Source organism: Mytilus edulis, chromosome 8 (genome assembly GCF_963676685.1).
Source record: "Mytilus edulis chromosome 8, xbMytEdul2.2, whole genome shotgun sequence".
NCBI classification, from domain to species: Eukaryota; Metazoa; Mollusca; class Bivalvia; order Mytilida; family Mytilidae; genus Mytilus; species Mytilus edulis.
The window spans coordinates 205,230-222,817 of NC_092351.1; the positions used below are offsets into that span (position 1 = coordinate 205,230).

The following is a 17,588-nucleotide window of genomic DNA, read 5'->3' on the forward strand; positions in this document are numbered from 1 at the left end:
TATATTATATTTGTACTGATGAGCATCATTTGCTCAAAGTAATAAAAGAATTGAAATTGACTTTAGAATGAAAAGATGGTAGCTGCTGGTGTAAGTATGTTTATTGATATAAAGTGGTGTTTTACTATACATGTACTTATTTACCTGGTAAGATGACAAAATAAACTGACCGAAAGCAGACAATTCTTAAATTGCAGTGGAAGCTTTACATTCTTGAAAACATTTTTTAATTTCAAATACAAACTATAACTATATTGAAAATGCTTTTGAATGCAGAGTACAAACAGTTGGATCCCCTCCGATATCTTTGGTTGAAACACCTTTTAAAAATGGCTGGATCTGCCCCTGGTATGTACCCATAGGTAGTCTAGTAAATAGTTTACATGCATGAAATATTTGTCACTGGACATTAGGCAACCAATAATCGACCAATTTATGACAAAATATATCAAATTGTTTTATTAATAATTTCCCTTCAAAAGATTCATGATTGACTCTTTTGGTGCACAAAGTAATATATATATATCTTTATTCTCATAAACCAAAGTACAATGGTACAGAGACATATACAAATAAATTAACATAGTATAAATTTCAAATACAAATGTAAAATAGAGATATAAAGTGATTAACCAGGAGATTCTAGGCATTTAATAATAATTCTTATAAACTTGCACAGATTGTTTAGTTCAGACGGGTTGCTATTATTCATTAGACCTTGAAATTTTAAAATATTTGGTCTGTTTATAAAATGATGCTTTAATAGCAGTTGTCATCTATCGTCTATTGTCGAGCATTCTAAAATATAATGGAACTCGTCGCCAATGTCACCGGAATTGCACAAAGTACAAATACGATTTTCTCTCTGAATGTTTTGCCATCTACCAATTTTGATAGGAATTTTTGTGTTCAACGTTCTAAATCTAAAAAAAAGAAGCAATATTTTGTCATCTAAAATATCAAAGTAGGTTTCGAAATTTATACTATTTTTGAATAATTTATAATTTAGAGCTTTTGGAGAATTCTGTACAGTAGCATATCATGTCTGTCTGAACTGGTCAGTTAATCTTAATTTAACAGTATCATACAACCAGTTTTTACTAATAAAATATTTAGAGTTCCATATATTTGATAGTCCACAATTATCAAGCACAGATTTTACATTCTTACACCAAGCTATATTTCCATTATAACTACCAGTAACAAGATTGTATAGAATAACAGGAAGTTTCTTATTTTCCCCAGTTACAAGCTTTTCCCAATAATTATTTGTACGTAATTTAATAAAAATATCCAGTGGGAATCGGCCAAGTTCTCCATATATCATATAATCAGGCGTGGATTTTTTAAGATTAAGCAGAAATTTACAAAATTTTAGATGAACACGTTCTATAACAGATGTGTTACCCATTCCCCAGACTTCACACCCGTATAATAATATAGGCTTAACTACTTTGTCAAATAATTTTATTTGACATTTAATATTCAAATCATGTAATCTTCCCTTTTTTAGAATATCGTACATAGCCCTTGTTGCTTTATCAGCCTGTACCTTTTTTGCTTTTGTGAAACTTCCTGTTCTAGAAAATAATACACCAAGATATGTAAATTCTTCAACATCATCTAACTCAATATCAGCATATTTAAAACTAACATTTTGTAGTGGTCTACCTTTAGAAAAAATTACTATTTTGCTTTTAGAGACATTGACTTTTAATTTCCATGTATCACAATATTCTTTTAAAGCGTCTAATTGTTTTTGAAGATCTGCTTGTGTTTCTGACATAAGTACAGTGTCGTCTGCGTACAATACAACAAACAGTTTTAAATACATACTTAGCTCGTTCTCTATTTGATCGGATAAAGATTTCAAACCATTTATATTTTTGTTCTGAAAAAAGCTTTCTAAATCATTTAAATAAATAGAAAAAAGTATGGGAGATAAATGTTCTCCCTGTCTTACATCTACATTACATGGAAATTAGTCTGAATATTCCCCATCACTAAAAATTCGTGATTTTACATTTTTATACATATTAGATATAGTGTTATACATCTTCCCATTCACTGTATGTAAAATGAGTTTTGACCAAAGACCAGATCTCCAAACTGTATCAAAAGCTTTAGCAAAATCAATAAAAGAACAACAAAGTTTTTTCTTTTTTTTGTCTCAGTAATTCAAATAAAATATGCAGACTAAAAATACTGTCTATAGTTGAATAGCCCTTTCTGAAACCAAACTGGTTTTCATTTAACAACAAATATTCTTCCAAAAAAGTTACTCAGTCTTAAATTCAAAATTGACGTAAAAAGTTTACCCATACAGCTTAATATAGTTATTGGTCTGTAGTTTTGTGGATCTGACTGGTCACCTTTGTTTTTATAAAAAGGTATAACATTACCAACAAGCCAAAGTTCAGGCACTTTTCCAGTATCAAATACAATATTCAACAGTTTTACATAAATTGGCATGAAAATCTGAGTGGTGCTCTTAATATATTCATGAATGACGAAGTCATCGCCCCAAGCTTTGCCATTCTTAAGATTTTTGATGCATTTAAAAATTTCATTTTCCGTTATAGGACTGTTTAATAGTGAATTAAGTTCGTTATTCTCATCTATAATAATTTCTTCACAAACGTCAGGATCTGACGAATTTAAATTTTTGAAAAATTCAAAAAGTATATCAACAGGAATATTATTCCTTTTTTTTTCTTTATACGAGTTCAATATCTTCCAAAATTCTTTAGAATTACTATTTTTTAAAACATTCATTTTTTTCTCATGGCTTTTTTATGCTTATTAATAGAAATGTTCATTTGCCTCTTATATTCACGTTCTGTATTCTTCATCTCCTCTCTTTTTAAACATGTTTTATTATGTCACCCGATCGACAATGTCGGGTGACATATTGCTTTTCCTCTGTTTCTTTACTATTATTATGGCACCCTCAACGGAGTTGGGGTGACATATTGTTATTCTACGTTTCTTTTTGTTTTCTTTATTATGTCACCCGATCGACAATGTCGGGTGACATATTGCTTTTCCTCTGTTTCTTTACTATTATTATGTCACCCGATCGACAATGTCGGGTGACATATTGCTATTCCTCTGTTTCTTTTTCACTATTATTATTATTATTATGGCACCCTCAACGGAGTTGGGGTGACGTATTGTTATTCTACGTTTCTTTTTTTTTTTCTTATTATTATTATTATGGCACCCTCAACGGAGTTGGGGTGACGTATTGTTATTCTACGTTTCTTTTTTTTCTTATTATTATTATTTTTCTTCTTGCAACAAATTTTGACAAGGTGATTTCTCAAAATCCAATGGACCAATGTTGATGGAACTCTACTATAGTAAGGACCCCCAGGTGCAGAGTTGCAGGAAGCATGGAATGGTTCAAGATGGCTATCGTTTCCATGGAAACAGAACAAATGTGAAAAAATCCAGTTTTTTGTTTTGGTGAACTGTTTGGATATGCTTTATCTCAGAATCATTATATTTTAATACAATGTAGGTGCCCACTATATACAGGTGTTGGATGATTTTGGTGATCATTGGAAATACTATGTTGCCATGGAAACTACACCAAAAATTTCGAAATTCTCAAAATGCTCCAAACTTCAGGAAACTTCACAGTAACGATGAGCAACATTGGATGATGTGGAATTTGGCGTTGGAATTTCCAAAATATCTGTTGTTACCTTGGAAACAATGCAAAAAGGTCAAAACTTTGAATTTTCACAGAACATTCCAGAAGATCAATGTTAAATTTATTCTAGAGACATTAAATGGTATATGTTTATGGAGGGCAAAAAATTGCAGCGGGGGTTTGACTTTGGAATATTCAAAATGGCCGCCGTTACCATGGAAACAGCAAAAATATGAAAAACTTCAAAATGCTTCAAATTTAAGGAAACTTATAACAAATGTTGCCTAGCTTATGTAGACTTGACTTTTGAGTTTGGAATTTTAAAAATGGCCGCCGTTACCATGGAAACAGCAAAATTATCCAAAATTTCCAAATGCTTCAAACTTAATGAAACTTTGCAAAAATGTTACTAGACATCTATAGATGCACTATTTGACTTTGGAATTTTCAAAATGGCTGCCGCTCACCTGGCAATGGGGGAAGGGTGCCATCCGTTATTGCTAGCAATTACAAATCTAGTTTTTATTATTTTTCTTCCACACATTTTGTCCAGGAGATTTCTCGAAATCCAAAGGACCAAAGTTGATGGAACTCTGTTATATTGAGGACCCTTAGGTGAAGAGTTGCAGGCACCATGGAATGGTTCAAGATGGCTGTCGTTTCCATTGAAACTGCAAAAATGTGAAAAATTTTCAAAATTCAAAATTCTTCATTATAAGACCAAAGTGGATGAAACTTTGTCGAAGTGTTACCTGATATGCCTAGATGTGCATGCAATATCAAGAGGTTCCAAAATGGCCGCCATTGTCATGGAAACAGGGCGAAAGTTTAACATTGACCATATGGGAAAACACATAAAAGCTACATTTTCTTGAAGAATATAGCATCAATCCCAATGAAACTTTATAGATATGTAACATGGCATGTACCAATGTGGCACCTGTCTTTGGAATTTTGGAAATGGTAACTGTTACCATGGAAACAGCAAAAATTTCAAAAATTTCAAAATGCTCCAAATGAGATGAAATTTTACAACAATGTTAATAAACATGTGTAAAAGCGCTCTTTGACTTTGGATTTTTCAAAATGGCTGCCGCTCACCTGGCAATGAGGGAAGGGTGCCATCCGTTATTGCTAGCAATTACAAATCTAGTTATTATTATTATTCTTCCACCTAGTTTTGTCCGGCAGTTTTCTCAGAGCCAAAGGAACCAATCTGAATGATGGTGCACTATAACAAGGAACCCTGACTTTCCAGTTGCAGTGCAACTTTGGAACTAAAAAATGGCTGCCATCACCATGGAAACCGAAAAATAATGGAAAATTCCAGTTTTTGGTTTTGATGAATTATTTGGAAATGCTTTAACTTAGAATCATTACATTTTGATACAATGTAGGTGCCGGGCATATACTGGTTTTGGATGATTTTGGCAATCATTGGAACTGCTATGTTGCCATGGATACTACACCAAAAATTTCAAAAATATGGAAATGCTCCAAATTTTATAAAACTTCACAGTAATGATGAGCAACATTGGTAGATGTGGAATTTGGTGTTGCAATATCGAAAATGTCTGCCGTTACCATGGAAACAATGCAAAACAGGTCAAAATGGTCCAAAAACCTTTAAGTGCCATTTACTTTCTTAAAATGGTAGGTCAAATTGATTGAAACTTTGATGGTATGGTCCCTCCCATGTACCAATGTGGTATATGCCATTCAATTTTGGGAACGGTCTCTGTTGCCATAGGAACCATCCCAAATGTCAAAAATTTCAAAAATTTCAAAATGCTCCAAAATTGATGAAACTTAATAGGATTGTACACTGACAAGTCTGAATGAGACTTTTGAAGTTGGAATTTCCAAAATGGCCACCGTTGCCATGGAAACTGCGGAAATGTCAAATATTTTCAAAATGCTCCAAACTTTATGAAACTTAATATTATTGTTAACTTGCATGTATAGATGAGACTTTTGACTTCGGAATTTTCAAAATGGCTGCCGTTGCCATAGAAACAGCAAAAATGTGAAATTTTCTAAAATGCTCTCAATGTACTGAAAATTTACAGAAAGATGTACTGCGATGCATATATGTGCATTCACTGTTAAACAATTTTGAAATGGCTGCCGCTTAGTGGCCATTGGGGGAAGGGTGACATCCGCTATTGCTTGCAATGGCAATTCTAGTTATTCTTATTCTTCCAATGATTTTGTCCGGCAGTTTTCTTGGGGACAAGGGAACCAATCTTAATGATAGTTGACTATAATGAGGAACACAAAATTCTGGGTTGCAGTAGGTCATAAGACCATTAAAAATGGCTGCCGTTACCATGGAAACGGAATAAATGTGAAAAATTAAATTTATGGGTTTTGGTGAATAATTTGGAGATGCTTAAACTCAGAATCATTATATTTTGATACAATGTAGGTGCCAGCCATATACTGGTTTTGGATGATTTTGGCAATCATTGGAACTACTATGTTGTCATGGAAACTACACCAAAAATTTCAAAAATATCAAAATGCTCCAAATTTTTTGAAACTTTAACATAACGATGAGCAACTTTGGTAGATGTGGAATTTGGCGTTAGAATTTCGAAAATGTCTTGTGTTACCATGGAAACAAGGCAAAAATGGTCAAAACGCTTTAAAACCTTAAAAAGTGGCATTTACTTCCTTAAAATGGTAGGTCAAATCCATTGAAACTCTTATGGTATGTTCCCTCCCATGTACCAATGTGGTATCTGCCATTAAAAATTTGGAATGGACTGTGTTACCATAGAAACCAGCCAAAATGTCAAAAATTTCAAAAATTTCAAAATGCTCAAAAAGTATTGATACTTAGTATGATTGTTGACTGTCAAGTCTGCATGAGACTTTTGGAGTTGGAATTTCCTAAATGGCCACCGTTGCCATGGAAACTGCAGAAATGTCAAATATTTTCAAAATGCTCCAAACTTAATAAAACTTAATAGTATTGTCAACTGGCATGTATAGATGAGACTTTTGACTTTGAAATTTTCAAAATGGCTGCCGTTGCCATGGAAACAGCAGAAATGTGAAACTTTTGACAATGCTCTTATATTACTGAAAATTTACAGAAAGTTATATCGCAATTCATAGATCTGCATTCACTGTTAAGTTGTTTTGAAATGGCTACCGCTTAATGACAATGGGGGGAAGGGTGACATCCGCTATTGCTTGCAATGGCAATTCTAGTTATGTCACCCGATCGACAATGTCGGGTGACATATTGCTTTTCCTCTGTTTCTTTTTCCCTATTATTATGTCACCCGATCGACAAAGTCGGGTGACATATTGCTTTTCCTCTGTTTCTTTTTCCGTATTATTATGTCACCCGATCGACAATGTCGGGTGACATATTGCTTTTCCTCTGTTTCTTTACTATTATTATTCTTATTCTTCCAATGATTTTGTCCGGCAGTTTTCTTGGAGACAATGGAACCAATCTTAATGATAGTTGACTATAATGAGGAACACAAAATTCCGGGTTGCAGTAGGTCATAAGACCATTAAAAATGGCTGCCGTTACCATGGAAACAGAACAAATGTGAAAAATTAAATTTTTGGGTTTTGGTGAATAATTTGGAGATGCTTAAACTCAGAATCATTATATTTTGATACAATGTAGGTGCCGGGCATATACTGGTTTTGGATGATTTTGGCAATCATTGGAACTACTATGTTGTCATGGAAACTACACCAAAAATTTCCAAAATATCAAAATGCTCCAAATTTTTTGAAACTTTAGCATAACGATGAGCAACTTTGGTAGATGTGGAATTTGGCGTTGGAATTTCGAAAATGTCTTGTGTTACCATGGAAACAAGGCAAAAATGGTCAAAGCGCTCTAAAAACCTTAAAAAGTGGCATTTACTTCCTTAAAATGGTAGGTCAAATCCATTGAAACTCTTATGGTATGTTCCCTCCCATGTACCAATGTGGAATCTGCCATTAGAAATTTGGAATGGTCTGTGTTACCATAGAAACCAGCCAAAATGTCAAAAATTTCAAAAATTTCAAAATGCTCAAAAAGTATTGAAACTTAGTATGATTGTAGACTGTCAAGTCTGCATGAGACTTTTGGAGTTGGAATTTCCAAAATGGCCAACGTTGCCATGGAAACTGCAGAAATGTCAAATATTTTCAAAATGCTCCAAACTTAATAAAACTTAATATTATTGTCACCTACCATGTATAGATGTGACTTTTGACTTTGAAATTTTCAAAATGGCTGCCGTTGCCATGGAAACAGCAGAAATGTGAAACTTTCGACATTGCTCTTATTGTACTGAAAATTTACAGAAAGATATATTGCAATTCATAGATCTGCATTCACTGTTAAGTTGTTTTGAAATGGCTACCGCTTAGTGACAATGGGGGGAAGGGTGACATCCGCTATTGCTTGCAATGGCAATTCTAGTTATTATTATTTTTCTTCCACCTAATTTTGTCCGCTCGCTTTCTCAGAGCCAAAGGAACCAATCTGAATGATGGTGCACTATAACGAGGAACCCTGACTTTCCTGTTGCTTTTCAATATTGGCAATAAAAAAATGGCTGCCATCACCATGGAAACGGAAAAATGGTGAAAAAATATAATTTTGGAGTTAGGTGAATTGTTTGAGAATGCTTAACCTTAAAATCTTAAGATTTTAATACAATGTAGGTGCCCACTATATACTGCTTTGGGATGATTTTGGCAATCATTGGAACTACTATGTTGCCATGGAAACTGCACCAAAAATTTCAAAAAAATGAAAATGCTCCAAATTTTTTGAAATTCTAGCATAACGATGAGCAACTTTGGTAGATGTGGAATTTGGCGTTGGAATTTCCAAAATGTCTGCCGTATCCATGGAAACAATGCAAAAAGGTCAAAATGCTCCAAAAACTTCAGGGTTTGGTGAATAACTTTGGTATGCTTGAACTTCAAATCATCAAATTTTTATACAATATAGTTGTCCACTATATACAGGTTTTGAATGATTATGACAATCATTGGAACTACTCTGTTACCATGGATACAGGATCAAATATTTCTAAAATTTCAAAATGCTCCAAAATTAATGAAACTTGATATTATTGTTGACTGCCAAGTCTGGATGACACTTTTGACTTTGGAATTTCCAAAATGGCCACCGTTGCCATGGAAACTGCAAAAAAGTCAAAAATTCTCAAAATGCTTTGAACTTAATGAAACTCGATATTATGGTTAAAACTGGCAAGTAAAGATGAGATTTTTGACTTTGAAATTTTCAAAATGGCTGCCGTTGCCATGGAAACAGCTTAAATGTGAATTTTTTTAAAATGCTGTGAAAGTACTGAAAATTTACAGAAAGATGTATTGCCATGAATATATGTGCATTCACTGTTAAACCATTTTGAAATGGCTGCCGCTTAGTGGCAATGGGGGGAAGGGTGACATCCGCTATTGCTTGCAATGGCAATTCTAGTTATTATTATTTTTCTTCCACCTAATTTTGTCCGCTCGCTTTCTCAGAGCCAAAGGAACCAATCTGAATGATGGTGCACTATAACAAGGAACCCTGACTTTTCTGTTGCTTTTCAATATTGGCACTAAAAAAATGGCTACCATCACCATGGAAACAGAAAAATGGTGAAAAAATATAATTTTGGAGTTAGGTGAATTGTTTGAGAATGCTTAACCTTAAAATCTTTAGATTTTAATACAATGTAGGTGCCCACTATATACTGCTTTGGGATGATTTTGGCAATCATTGGAACTGCTATGTTGCCATGGATACTACACCAAAAATTTCAAAAAAATGAAAATGCTCCAAATTTTTGGAAATTCTAGCATAACGATGAGCAACTTTGGTAAATGTGGAATTTGGCGTTGGAATTTCCAAAATGTCTGCCGTTTCCATGGAAACAATGCAAAAAGGTCAAAATGCTTCAAAAACTTCAGGGTTTGGTCAATAACTTTGGTATGCTTGAACTTAAAATCATCAAATTTTTATACAATATAGTTGTCCACTATATACAGGTTTTGAATGATTATGGCAATCATTGGAACTATTCTGTTACCATGGATACAGGATCAAATATTTCTAAAATTTCAAAATGCTCCAAAATTAATGAAACTTAATATTATTGTTGACTTCCAAGTCTGGATGAGACTTTTGACTTTGGAATTTCCAAAATGGCCACCGTTGCCATGGAAACTGCAAAAAAGTCAAAAATTCTCAAAATGCTTTGAAACTAATAAAACTTCATATTATTGTTAACTGACAAGTAATGATGAGGCTTTTGACTTTGAAATTTTCAAAATGGCTGCCGTTGCCATGGAAACGGCAGAAATGTGAAATTTTTAAAATGATCTGAATGTACTGAAAATTTACAGAAAGATGTATTGCCATGCATATATGTGCATTCACTGTTGGACGATTCTGAAATGGCTGCAACTTAGTGGCAATTGGGGGAAGGGTGACATCCGCTATTGCTTGCAATGGAATTTTCAAAATGGCTGCAGTTGCCATGGAAACAGCAAAAATGTGAAATTTTCTAAAATGCTCTGAATGTACTGAATAGTGTCTGTTGTCATATGAACCAATCAAAATGTCAAAAATTTCAAAAATTTCAAAATGCTCCAAAATTGATGAAACTTTATATGATTGTTGACTGGCAAGTCTGCATGAGACTTTTGAAGTTGGAATTTCCAAAATGGCCACCGTTGCCATGGAAACTGCGGAAATGTCAAATATTTTCAAAATCCTCCAAACTTTATGAAACTTAATATTATTGTTAACTTGCATGTATAGATGACACTTTTGACTTTGGAATTTTCAAAATGGCTGCAGTTGCCATGGAAACAGCAAAAATGTGAAATTTTCTAAAATGCTCTGAATGTACTGAAAATTTACAGAAAGATGTACTGCAATGCATATATGTGCATTCACTGTTCAACAATTTTGAAATGGCTGCCACTTAGTGGCAATGGGGGGAAGGGTGACATCCGCTATTGCTTGCAATGGCAATTCTAGTTTTTATTATTATTTTTCTTCCACACATTTTTGTCCAGTCTGGAACTCTAATGTGAATGGACCCAAGAAGATGGAACTGTACCATAATGTTAACCACCATGTGAAGATTTGCTTTTTGGGGTTGGCACTTTCAAGATGGCTCACGTTACCATGGAAACGGAACAAACGTGAAAAAATCCAGTTTTTGTTTCTGGTGAACTGTTTGGATATGCTTTAACTCAGAATCATTATATTGCACCCTCAACGGAGTTGGGGTGACATATTGTTATTCTACGTTTCTTTTTGTTTTCTTTATTTTTATGTCACCCGATCGACAATGTCGGGTGACATATTGCTTTTCTTATGTTTCTTTGTTATTATTATTATTCTTCCACCCTTTTTTGTCCGCAAGGTTTTTTGGAGTAAAATGGAACCAATCTTAATGATAATTCACTATAAGGAGGAACACAAAATTTCGGGTTGCAGTAGGGTCTAAGACCATAAAAAATGGCTGCCGTTTCCATGGAAACGGAACAATTGTGAAAAATTCCAGTTTTTGGTTTTGTGAATAATTTAGAGATGCTTAAACTCAGAATCATCATATTTTATCACAATGTAGGTGCCAGCCATATATTGGTTTTGGATGATATTGGCAATCATTGGAACCACTATGTTGCCATGGAAACTACCCCAAAAATTTCAAAAATTTCAAAATGCTCCAAATATTTTGAAACTTCATAGTAACGATGAGCAACTTTGGTAGATGCGTAATTTGGCGTTGGAATTTCCAAAATGTCTGCCGTTACCATGGAAACAGTGCATAAGTGTCAAAATGCTCTAAAAACCTCAGGGTTTGGTAAATAATTTTGGTATGTTAGAACTTGAAATCTTCAAATTTTTACACAATATAGTTGTCCACTATATACAGCTTTTGAATGATTTTGACAATCATTGGAACTCTTCTAGATCTGTTACCATGGATACAGGACCAAATATTTCAAAAATTTCAAAATGCTCCTAAATTGATCAAACTTAATATGATTGTTGACTGGCAAGTCTGGATGATACTTTTGACTTTGGAATTTCCAAAATGGCCACCGTTGCCATGGAAACTGCAAAAAAGTCAAAAATTCTCTAAATGCTTTGAACTTAATGAAACTTGATATTATTGTTACCTGACAAGTAACGATGAGACTTTTGACTTTGAAATTTTCAAAATGGCTGCCGTTGCCATGGAAACAGCAGAATTGTGAATTTTTTTAAAATGCTCTGAATGTACTGAAAATTTACAGAAAGATGTATTGCCATGCATATATGTGCATTCACTGTTCAACAATTTTGAAATGGCTGCCTCTTAGTGGCAATTAGGGGAAGGGTGACATCCGCTATTGCTTGCAATGGCAATTCTAGTTATGGCACCCTCAACGGAGTTGGGGTGACATATTGTTATTCTACGTTTCTTTTTTTTCTTATTATGGCACCCTCAACGGAGTTGGGGTGACATATTGTTATTCTACGTTTCTTTTTTTTCTTTTTTTTATTATTTTTCTTCCACTATTTTTGTCCGGAGCAGTTCTCAGAATAGAATGGACCAAAATTGATGGAACTATGGTATAATGTTGACCACCATGCAAAGTTGTCCCTCTGACTTTGGAATGGTTAAGATGGCCACCGTTACCATGGAAACAGCAAAAATGCGAAAAAACATCAAAGTGTTCCAAAGTAGGAAAAACTTCACAGGAATGGTAACTGGCATGTGCTGATTAACAGTTTGACATCGGAATTTTCAAAATGGCCGCCGTTACCATGGAAACTGCAAAAATGTCAAAAATTTCAAAAAGCTCCAAAATTTATGAAACTTTAAAGAAATGTTAATTTGCAAGTGTAGATGCACTCTTTGACTAAGGAATTTTCAAAATGGATGCCGTTACCCTGGCAATGGGGGAAGGGTGCCATCCGTTATTGCTAGCAATGACAAATCTAGTTATTTTTATTATTCTTCCACACATTTTGTCCATCGTGTTTCTAAGAATTGAGTGATCCAATGTTGTTGGAACTATAACATAATGAGGACCCCCATTTGAAGTTGTGCACCTTGCTATGGAATGGTAAAAGATGGCCGCCGTTTCCATGGAAACAGCACAAATGCGAAAAAAATCAAAGTGGTCCAAACTGGAAGAAACTCCACAGGAATGTTAACTGGCATGTGCTGATTTCCAGTTTGACTTTGGAATTTTCAAAATGGCTGCCGTTACCATGGAAACAGCTAAAATATCAAAAATTCTAACTCTTTCGTTATAACATCCAACTGGATGAAACTTTATGAAAATGTTCTCCAGTATGCCAAGATGTCAAGACAATATTTGGATAGTTCAAAATGGCCGCCGTTGTCATGGAAACTGGGGCCAAGTTTTGCATTGACCCTATGGAAAAATGCATAAAATCAGCATTTTCTCAGAGAGTAGTGCACCAAAGTTAATGAAACTGTATTGATATATAACATGACATGTGGCAAAGAGATGTACGCTTTTAGAATTTTGGAATTATCTACTGTAACCATGGTTGCAGCACAAATGTTCAAAATTTCCAAAAAAAATTAAAATGCTGCAAACTGGATGAAACTTTACAGGAATAGTAACTGACATGTGCGGAGTTGCATTTTGCAGTTGGAATTTCCAAGATGGCTGCCGTAACCATGGAAACAGCAAAATTGTCCAAAATTTCAAAATGCTCCAAACTTAATGAAATTTTACAAAAATGATGACTTGCATGTGTAGATGCACTCTTTGACTTTGAAATTTTCAAAATGGCTGCCGCTCGCCTGGCAATGGGGGGACGAGGGTGCCATCCGTTATTGCTAGCAATTACAAATCTAGTTATTATTATTTTTCTTCCACACATTTTTGTCCAGTCTGGAACTCTAATGTGAATGGACCCAAGAAGATGGAACTGTACCATAATGTTAACCACCATGTGAAGATTTGCTTTTTGGGGTTGGCACTTTCAAGATGGCTCACGTTACCATGGAAACGGAACAAACGTGAAAAAATCCAGTTTTTGTTTCTGGTGAACTGTTTGGATATGCTTTAACTCAGAATCATTATATTTTGATACAATGGAGGTGCCCACTATATACAGGTGTTGGGTGATTTTGGCACTCATTGGAACTACTATGTTGCCATGGAAACTACTCCAAAAATTTCAAAAATATCAAAATGTTCCAAACTTAATGAAACTTCACAGTAACGATGAGCAACATTGGAAGATGTGGAATTTGGCGTTGGAATTTCCAAAATATCTGTTGTTACCATGAAAACAATGCAAAAAGGTCAAAACTTTGAATTTTCACAGAACATTCCAGAACATCAATGTTAAATTTATTCTAGAGACATTAAATGGTATATGATGGTATATATGATTATGGTGAGAACAAATTGCAGCAGCAGGTTGACTTTGGAATTTTCAAAATGGCCGCCGTTACCATGGAAACAGCAAAAATACGAAAAACTTCAAAATGCTTCAAATTTATTGATACTTATAACAAATGTTGCTTAGCTAATGTAGACTTTACTTTTGAGTTTGGAATTTCCAAAATGGCCGCCGTTACCATGGAAATTTCAAAAATTTCAAAATGCTCCAAAATTGATGAAACTTTACGACAATGTTAATAGACATCTGTAAATGCGGTCTTTGACATCGGAACTTTCAAAATGGCTGCCGCTCACCTGGCAATAGGGGAAGGGTGCCATCCGCTATTGCTTGCAATCGCAAATCTAGCTATTATTATTCTTCCAATGATTTTGTCCGGCAGTTTTCTTGGAGACAATGGAACCAATCCTAATGATAGTTGACTATAATGAGGAACACAAAATTCCGGGTTGCAGTAGGTCATAAGATCATTAAAAATGGCTGCCGTTACCATGGAAACAGAACAAATGTGAAAAATTCAATTTTTGGGTTTTGGTGAATAATTTGGAGATGCTTAAACTCAGAATCATTATATTTTGATACAGTGTAGGTGCCAACTATATACTTTTTTTGGATGATTTTTGGTATTCATTGGAACTACTATGTTGCCATGGATACTACACCAAAAATTTCAAAAATATCAAAATGCTCCAAATTTTTTGAAACTCTAGCATAACGATGAGCAACTTTGGTAGAGGTGGAATTTGGCGTTGGAATTTCGAAAATGTCTTGTGTTACCATGGAAACAAGGAAAAAATGGTCAAAAGGCTTTAAAAACCTTAAAAAGTGGCATTTACTTCCTTAAAATGGTAGGTCAAATCCATTGAAACTCTGATGGTATGTTCCCTCCCATGTACCAATGTGGTATCTGCCATTAGAAATTTTGAATGGTCTGTGTTACCATAGAAACCAGCCAAAATGTCAAAAATTTCAAAAATTTCAAAATGCTCCAAAATTTATGAAACTTAATATATTTGTTGACTGTCAAGTCTGCATGAGACTTTTGAAATTGGAATTTCCAAAATGGCCACCGTTGCCATGGAAACTGCAGAAATGTCAAATATTTTCAAAATGCTTCAAACTTAATGCCACTTAATATTATTGTTAACTGGCAGGTATAGATGAGACTTTTGACTTTGGAATTTTCAAAATGGCTGCCGTTGCCATGGAAACAGAAGAAATGTGAAACGTTTGACAATGCTCAAAATGTACTGAAAATTTACAGACAGATATATCGCAATGCGTTGATCTGCATTCACTGTTAAATTGTTTTTAAATGGCTGCCGCTTTCTGGCAATAGGGGAAGGGTGACATCCGCTATTGCTTGCAATGGCAATTCTAGTTGTATTTATATCTTCTTTTTGATATTCGAAAGCACCGCCTTTTTTCCAAACATATTTGGTCAAACCAAGGTTTAATAACTTTTTTCGACATTTCTTATCATGGCGTTTATACGTAAAAGATCCAAACATCTTTTCGGCTGAATCCAGCATCAAACCATTTACAGATTCAACTATTTTATTAATATTTTCTTGAGCCAGTATACTGGTATTTAACATAGTTAAATCATTATTTAATTAATCGATTTATTAAAATATCATCGCCTTCGACGATGTTATCAGTCGAGTTGAAGACAAGCTTACAGTTCAGAGGCGAATGAACATCGGAAAAAAGAGCAGAAAAATCAAGTACAGACATATTTACAACACATGATAACAAATTATATGTACAAATAAAATAGTCAACCACACTAGACTGGCGACAAGTAAATAAACCTTCTTTATCGCCATCAACCCTTCCGTTTAAAATAAACAGATTGTTATTTCTGCACATTTCTAAAAGTAGATTTCCAAAGTGGTTTTTTATCTTGTCACAACTATTTCTAATACGTGACATATGAAACTTGTGTAAATTGTTTGAAAAATCAAAATTAAAATTATCTGATGTGTCATGATTGGTATTTTTTATTTCATAGAAGTATAAATTGGCAGCAGTTCTGCTGCTAAAATCACCAGTAAGCAAAATAGACTCATGGTTAGCTGAAAATTTTAGAAATTCTTGTTCAAGTATATTTATTGAATCTGGTACCTTATAAGTAGAATTTTCGGGTGGTATGTACACTGTACCAATAATAACATCTTGTTATGTTTTTAAATAATTGGCTGAAATTTTAACCCAAAATACTAATTTACTCTCGGATTATATTGTTTGCACATAATTTTCTAATTCATTTTTATATCCAAATGCAATACCACCTGATTTGACTTTTGATTTAGTTTTTCTATTTTTCAATTTAAAAGTATAACCTGGTATATCAACATTATCAAAATCATCAGTTTTTGTTTCTGTCAAGCAGATAAAGTCATAACATTTAACGAGTTCTATAAATTTGAGATATCCCACAACAATTTAGCGACAATAATTTTATATTTAAGTCTAATGAACTGTTAACATTTTTAGAATCTCCATTGGAATCCTAACTGTATGGGTTATGAGTTGAAGATATGCGTCGGCGTCGCTTCCGGTCTTAATGGTGGTCCGGTGTGCGCATTTGAGATGTGAGACTGTCAGTAGGTTCAATTTCCGAAATGTGGTCGTTGTACATTTCACCATCCACATACAAAATGTCTCTAACTAGCTTAACAGTGTGTCCTTTTTCGCGTTTCTGTTTCATAATTTGGTATAGGCTTTTGTGTGCTTGTTCAATTATGTCAGGACACTGTTGATTAACACCAAACGGTTTTCCTTTAAGCCTGTACGTATTTGAAAGCGATCGTGCCAGATCTTTGTAATACAAAAATCTGACCACAATCGGTCTAGGACGTCCGCGTCTACCTGGTTTGGCACCATATCCAAATCTGGGGGTATTGCCGAATTCTATCCTGTTTGTTACATGTAGGAATTGCTGTATGAAATCTCTGATAACTTCTTCAGTGTTTTCTCCTTCGGTTTCTTTCAAACCAGTAAACACCAAGTTATTCTTCATTGATCTGCATTGAAGGTCAATAACGGTGCTCTGTAGATTTTCATTTTCTTGTTTTGCGTTATTGACGACTGTTTTAATTTCGTTTCTCAGTTCCAAAGTGTTATCTACAAGGTCATTTGCTACTTTACTAATGGATGATTTAACCGATCTTACATCTTTAACGTTGTTTTCGTGATTTACCTTGAAATTGTCCATAAAGTCGCTAATTCCCTGTAGATTATTATTAGCATCAGTTTGATTTTTTTCATATTTTTAACTTCTTTATTTAGTTCAGTGTGATCATGTTTTAATTGAGACATTTTTCCATCGTTGCTATCGCATTTACTTTTAAAAAATTTAATTTGACATTCAGCTTCTGCAACTTTTGAGTTCATATCTGTGAATTTTGATAATAAATTTGTCAAAGTTCTGTTCATTTGATTAACTTGTGACATTCCCTTTTCGATAGTTGTAAGTCCCTCATTCATACC

At 34.1% G+C, this 17,588-nt stretch overlaps 1 protein-coding gene across 1 annotated transcript; it reads right to left on the bottom strand.

Moving 5' to 3' along the window:
- Positions 1-16,659: 16,659 nt before the first annotated feature.
- On the bottom strand, positions 16,660-17,313 carry LOC139486665 (uncharacterized). Its single transcript, XM_071271588.1, has one exon. The coding sequence runs from the start codon at positions 17,311-17,313 to the stop codon at positions 16,660-16,662; it is 654 nt and encodes a 217-aa protein (XP_071127689.1).
- Between the last annotated feature and the right edge of the window lie 275 nt (positions 17,314-17,588).

Bases quoted from the DNA above. Each gene is read 5' to 3' on its own strand.
- LOC139486665 (XM_071271588.1), bottom strand. From the start codon at position 17,313: ATGGACAATTTCAAGGTAAATCACGAAAACAACGTTAAAGATGTAAGA.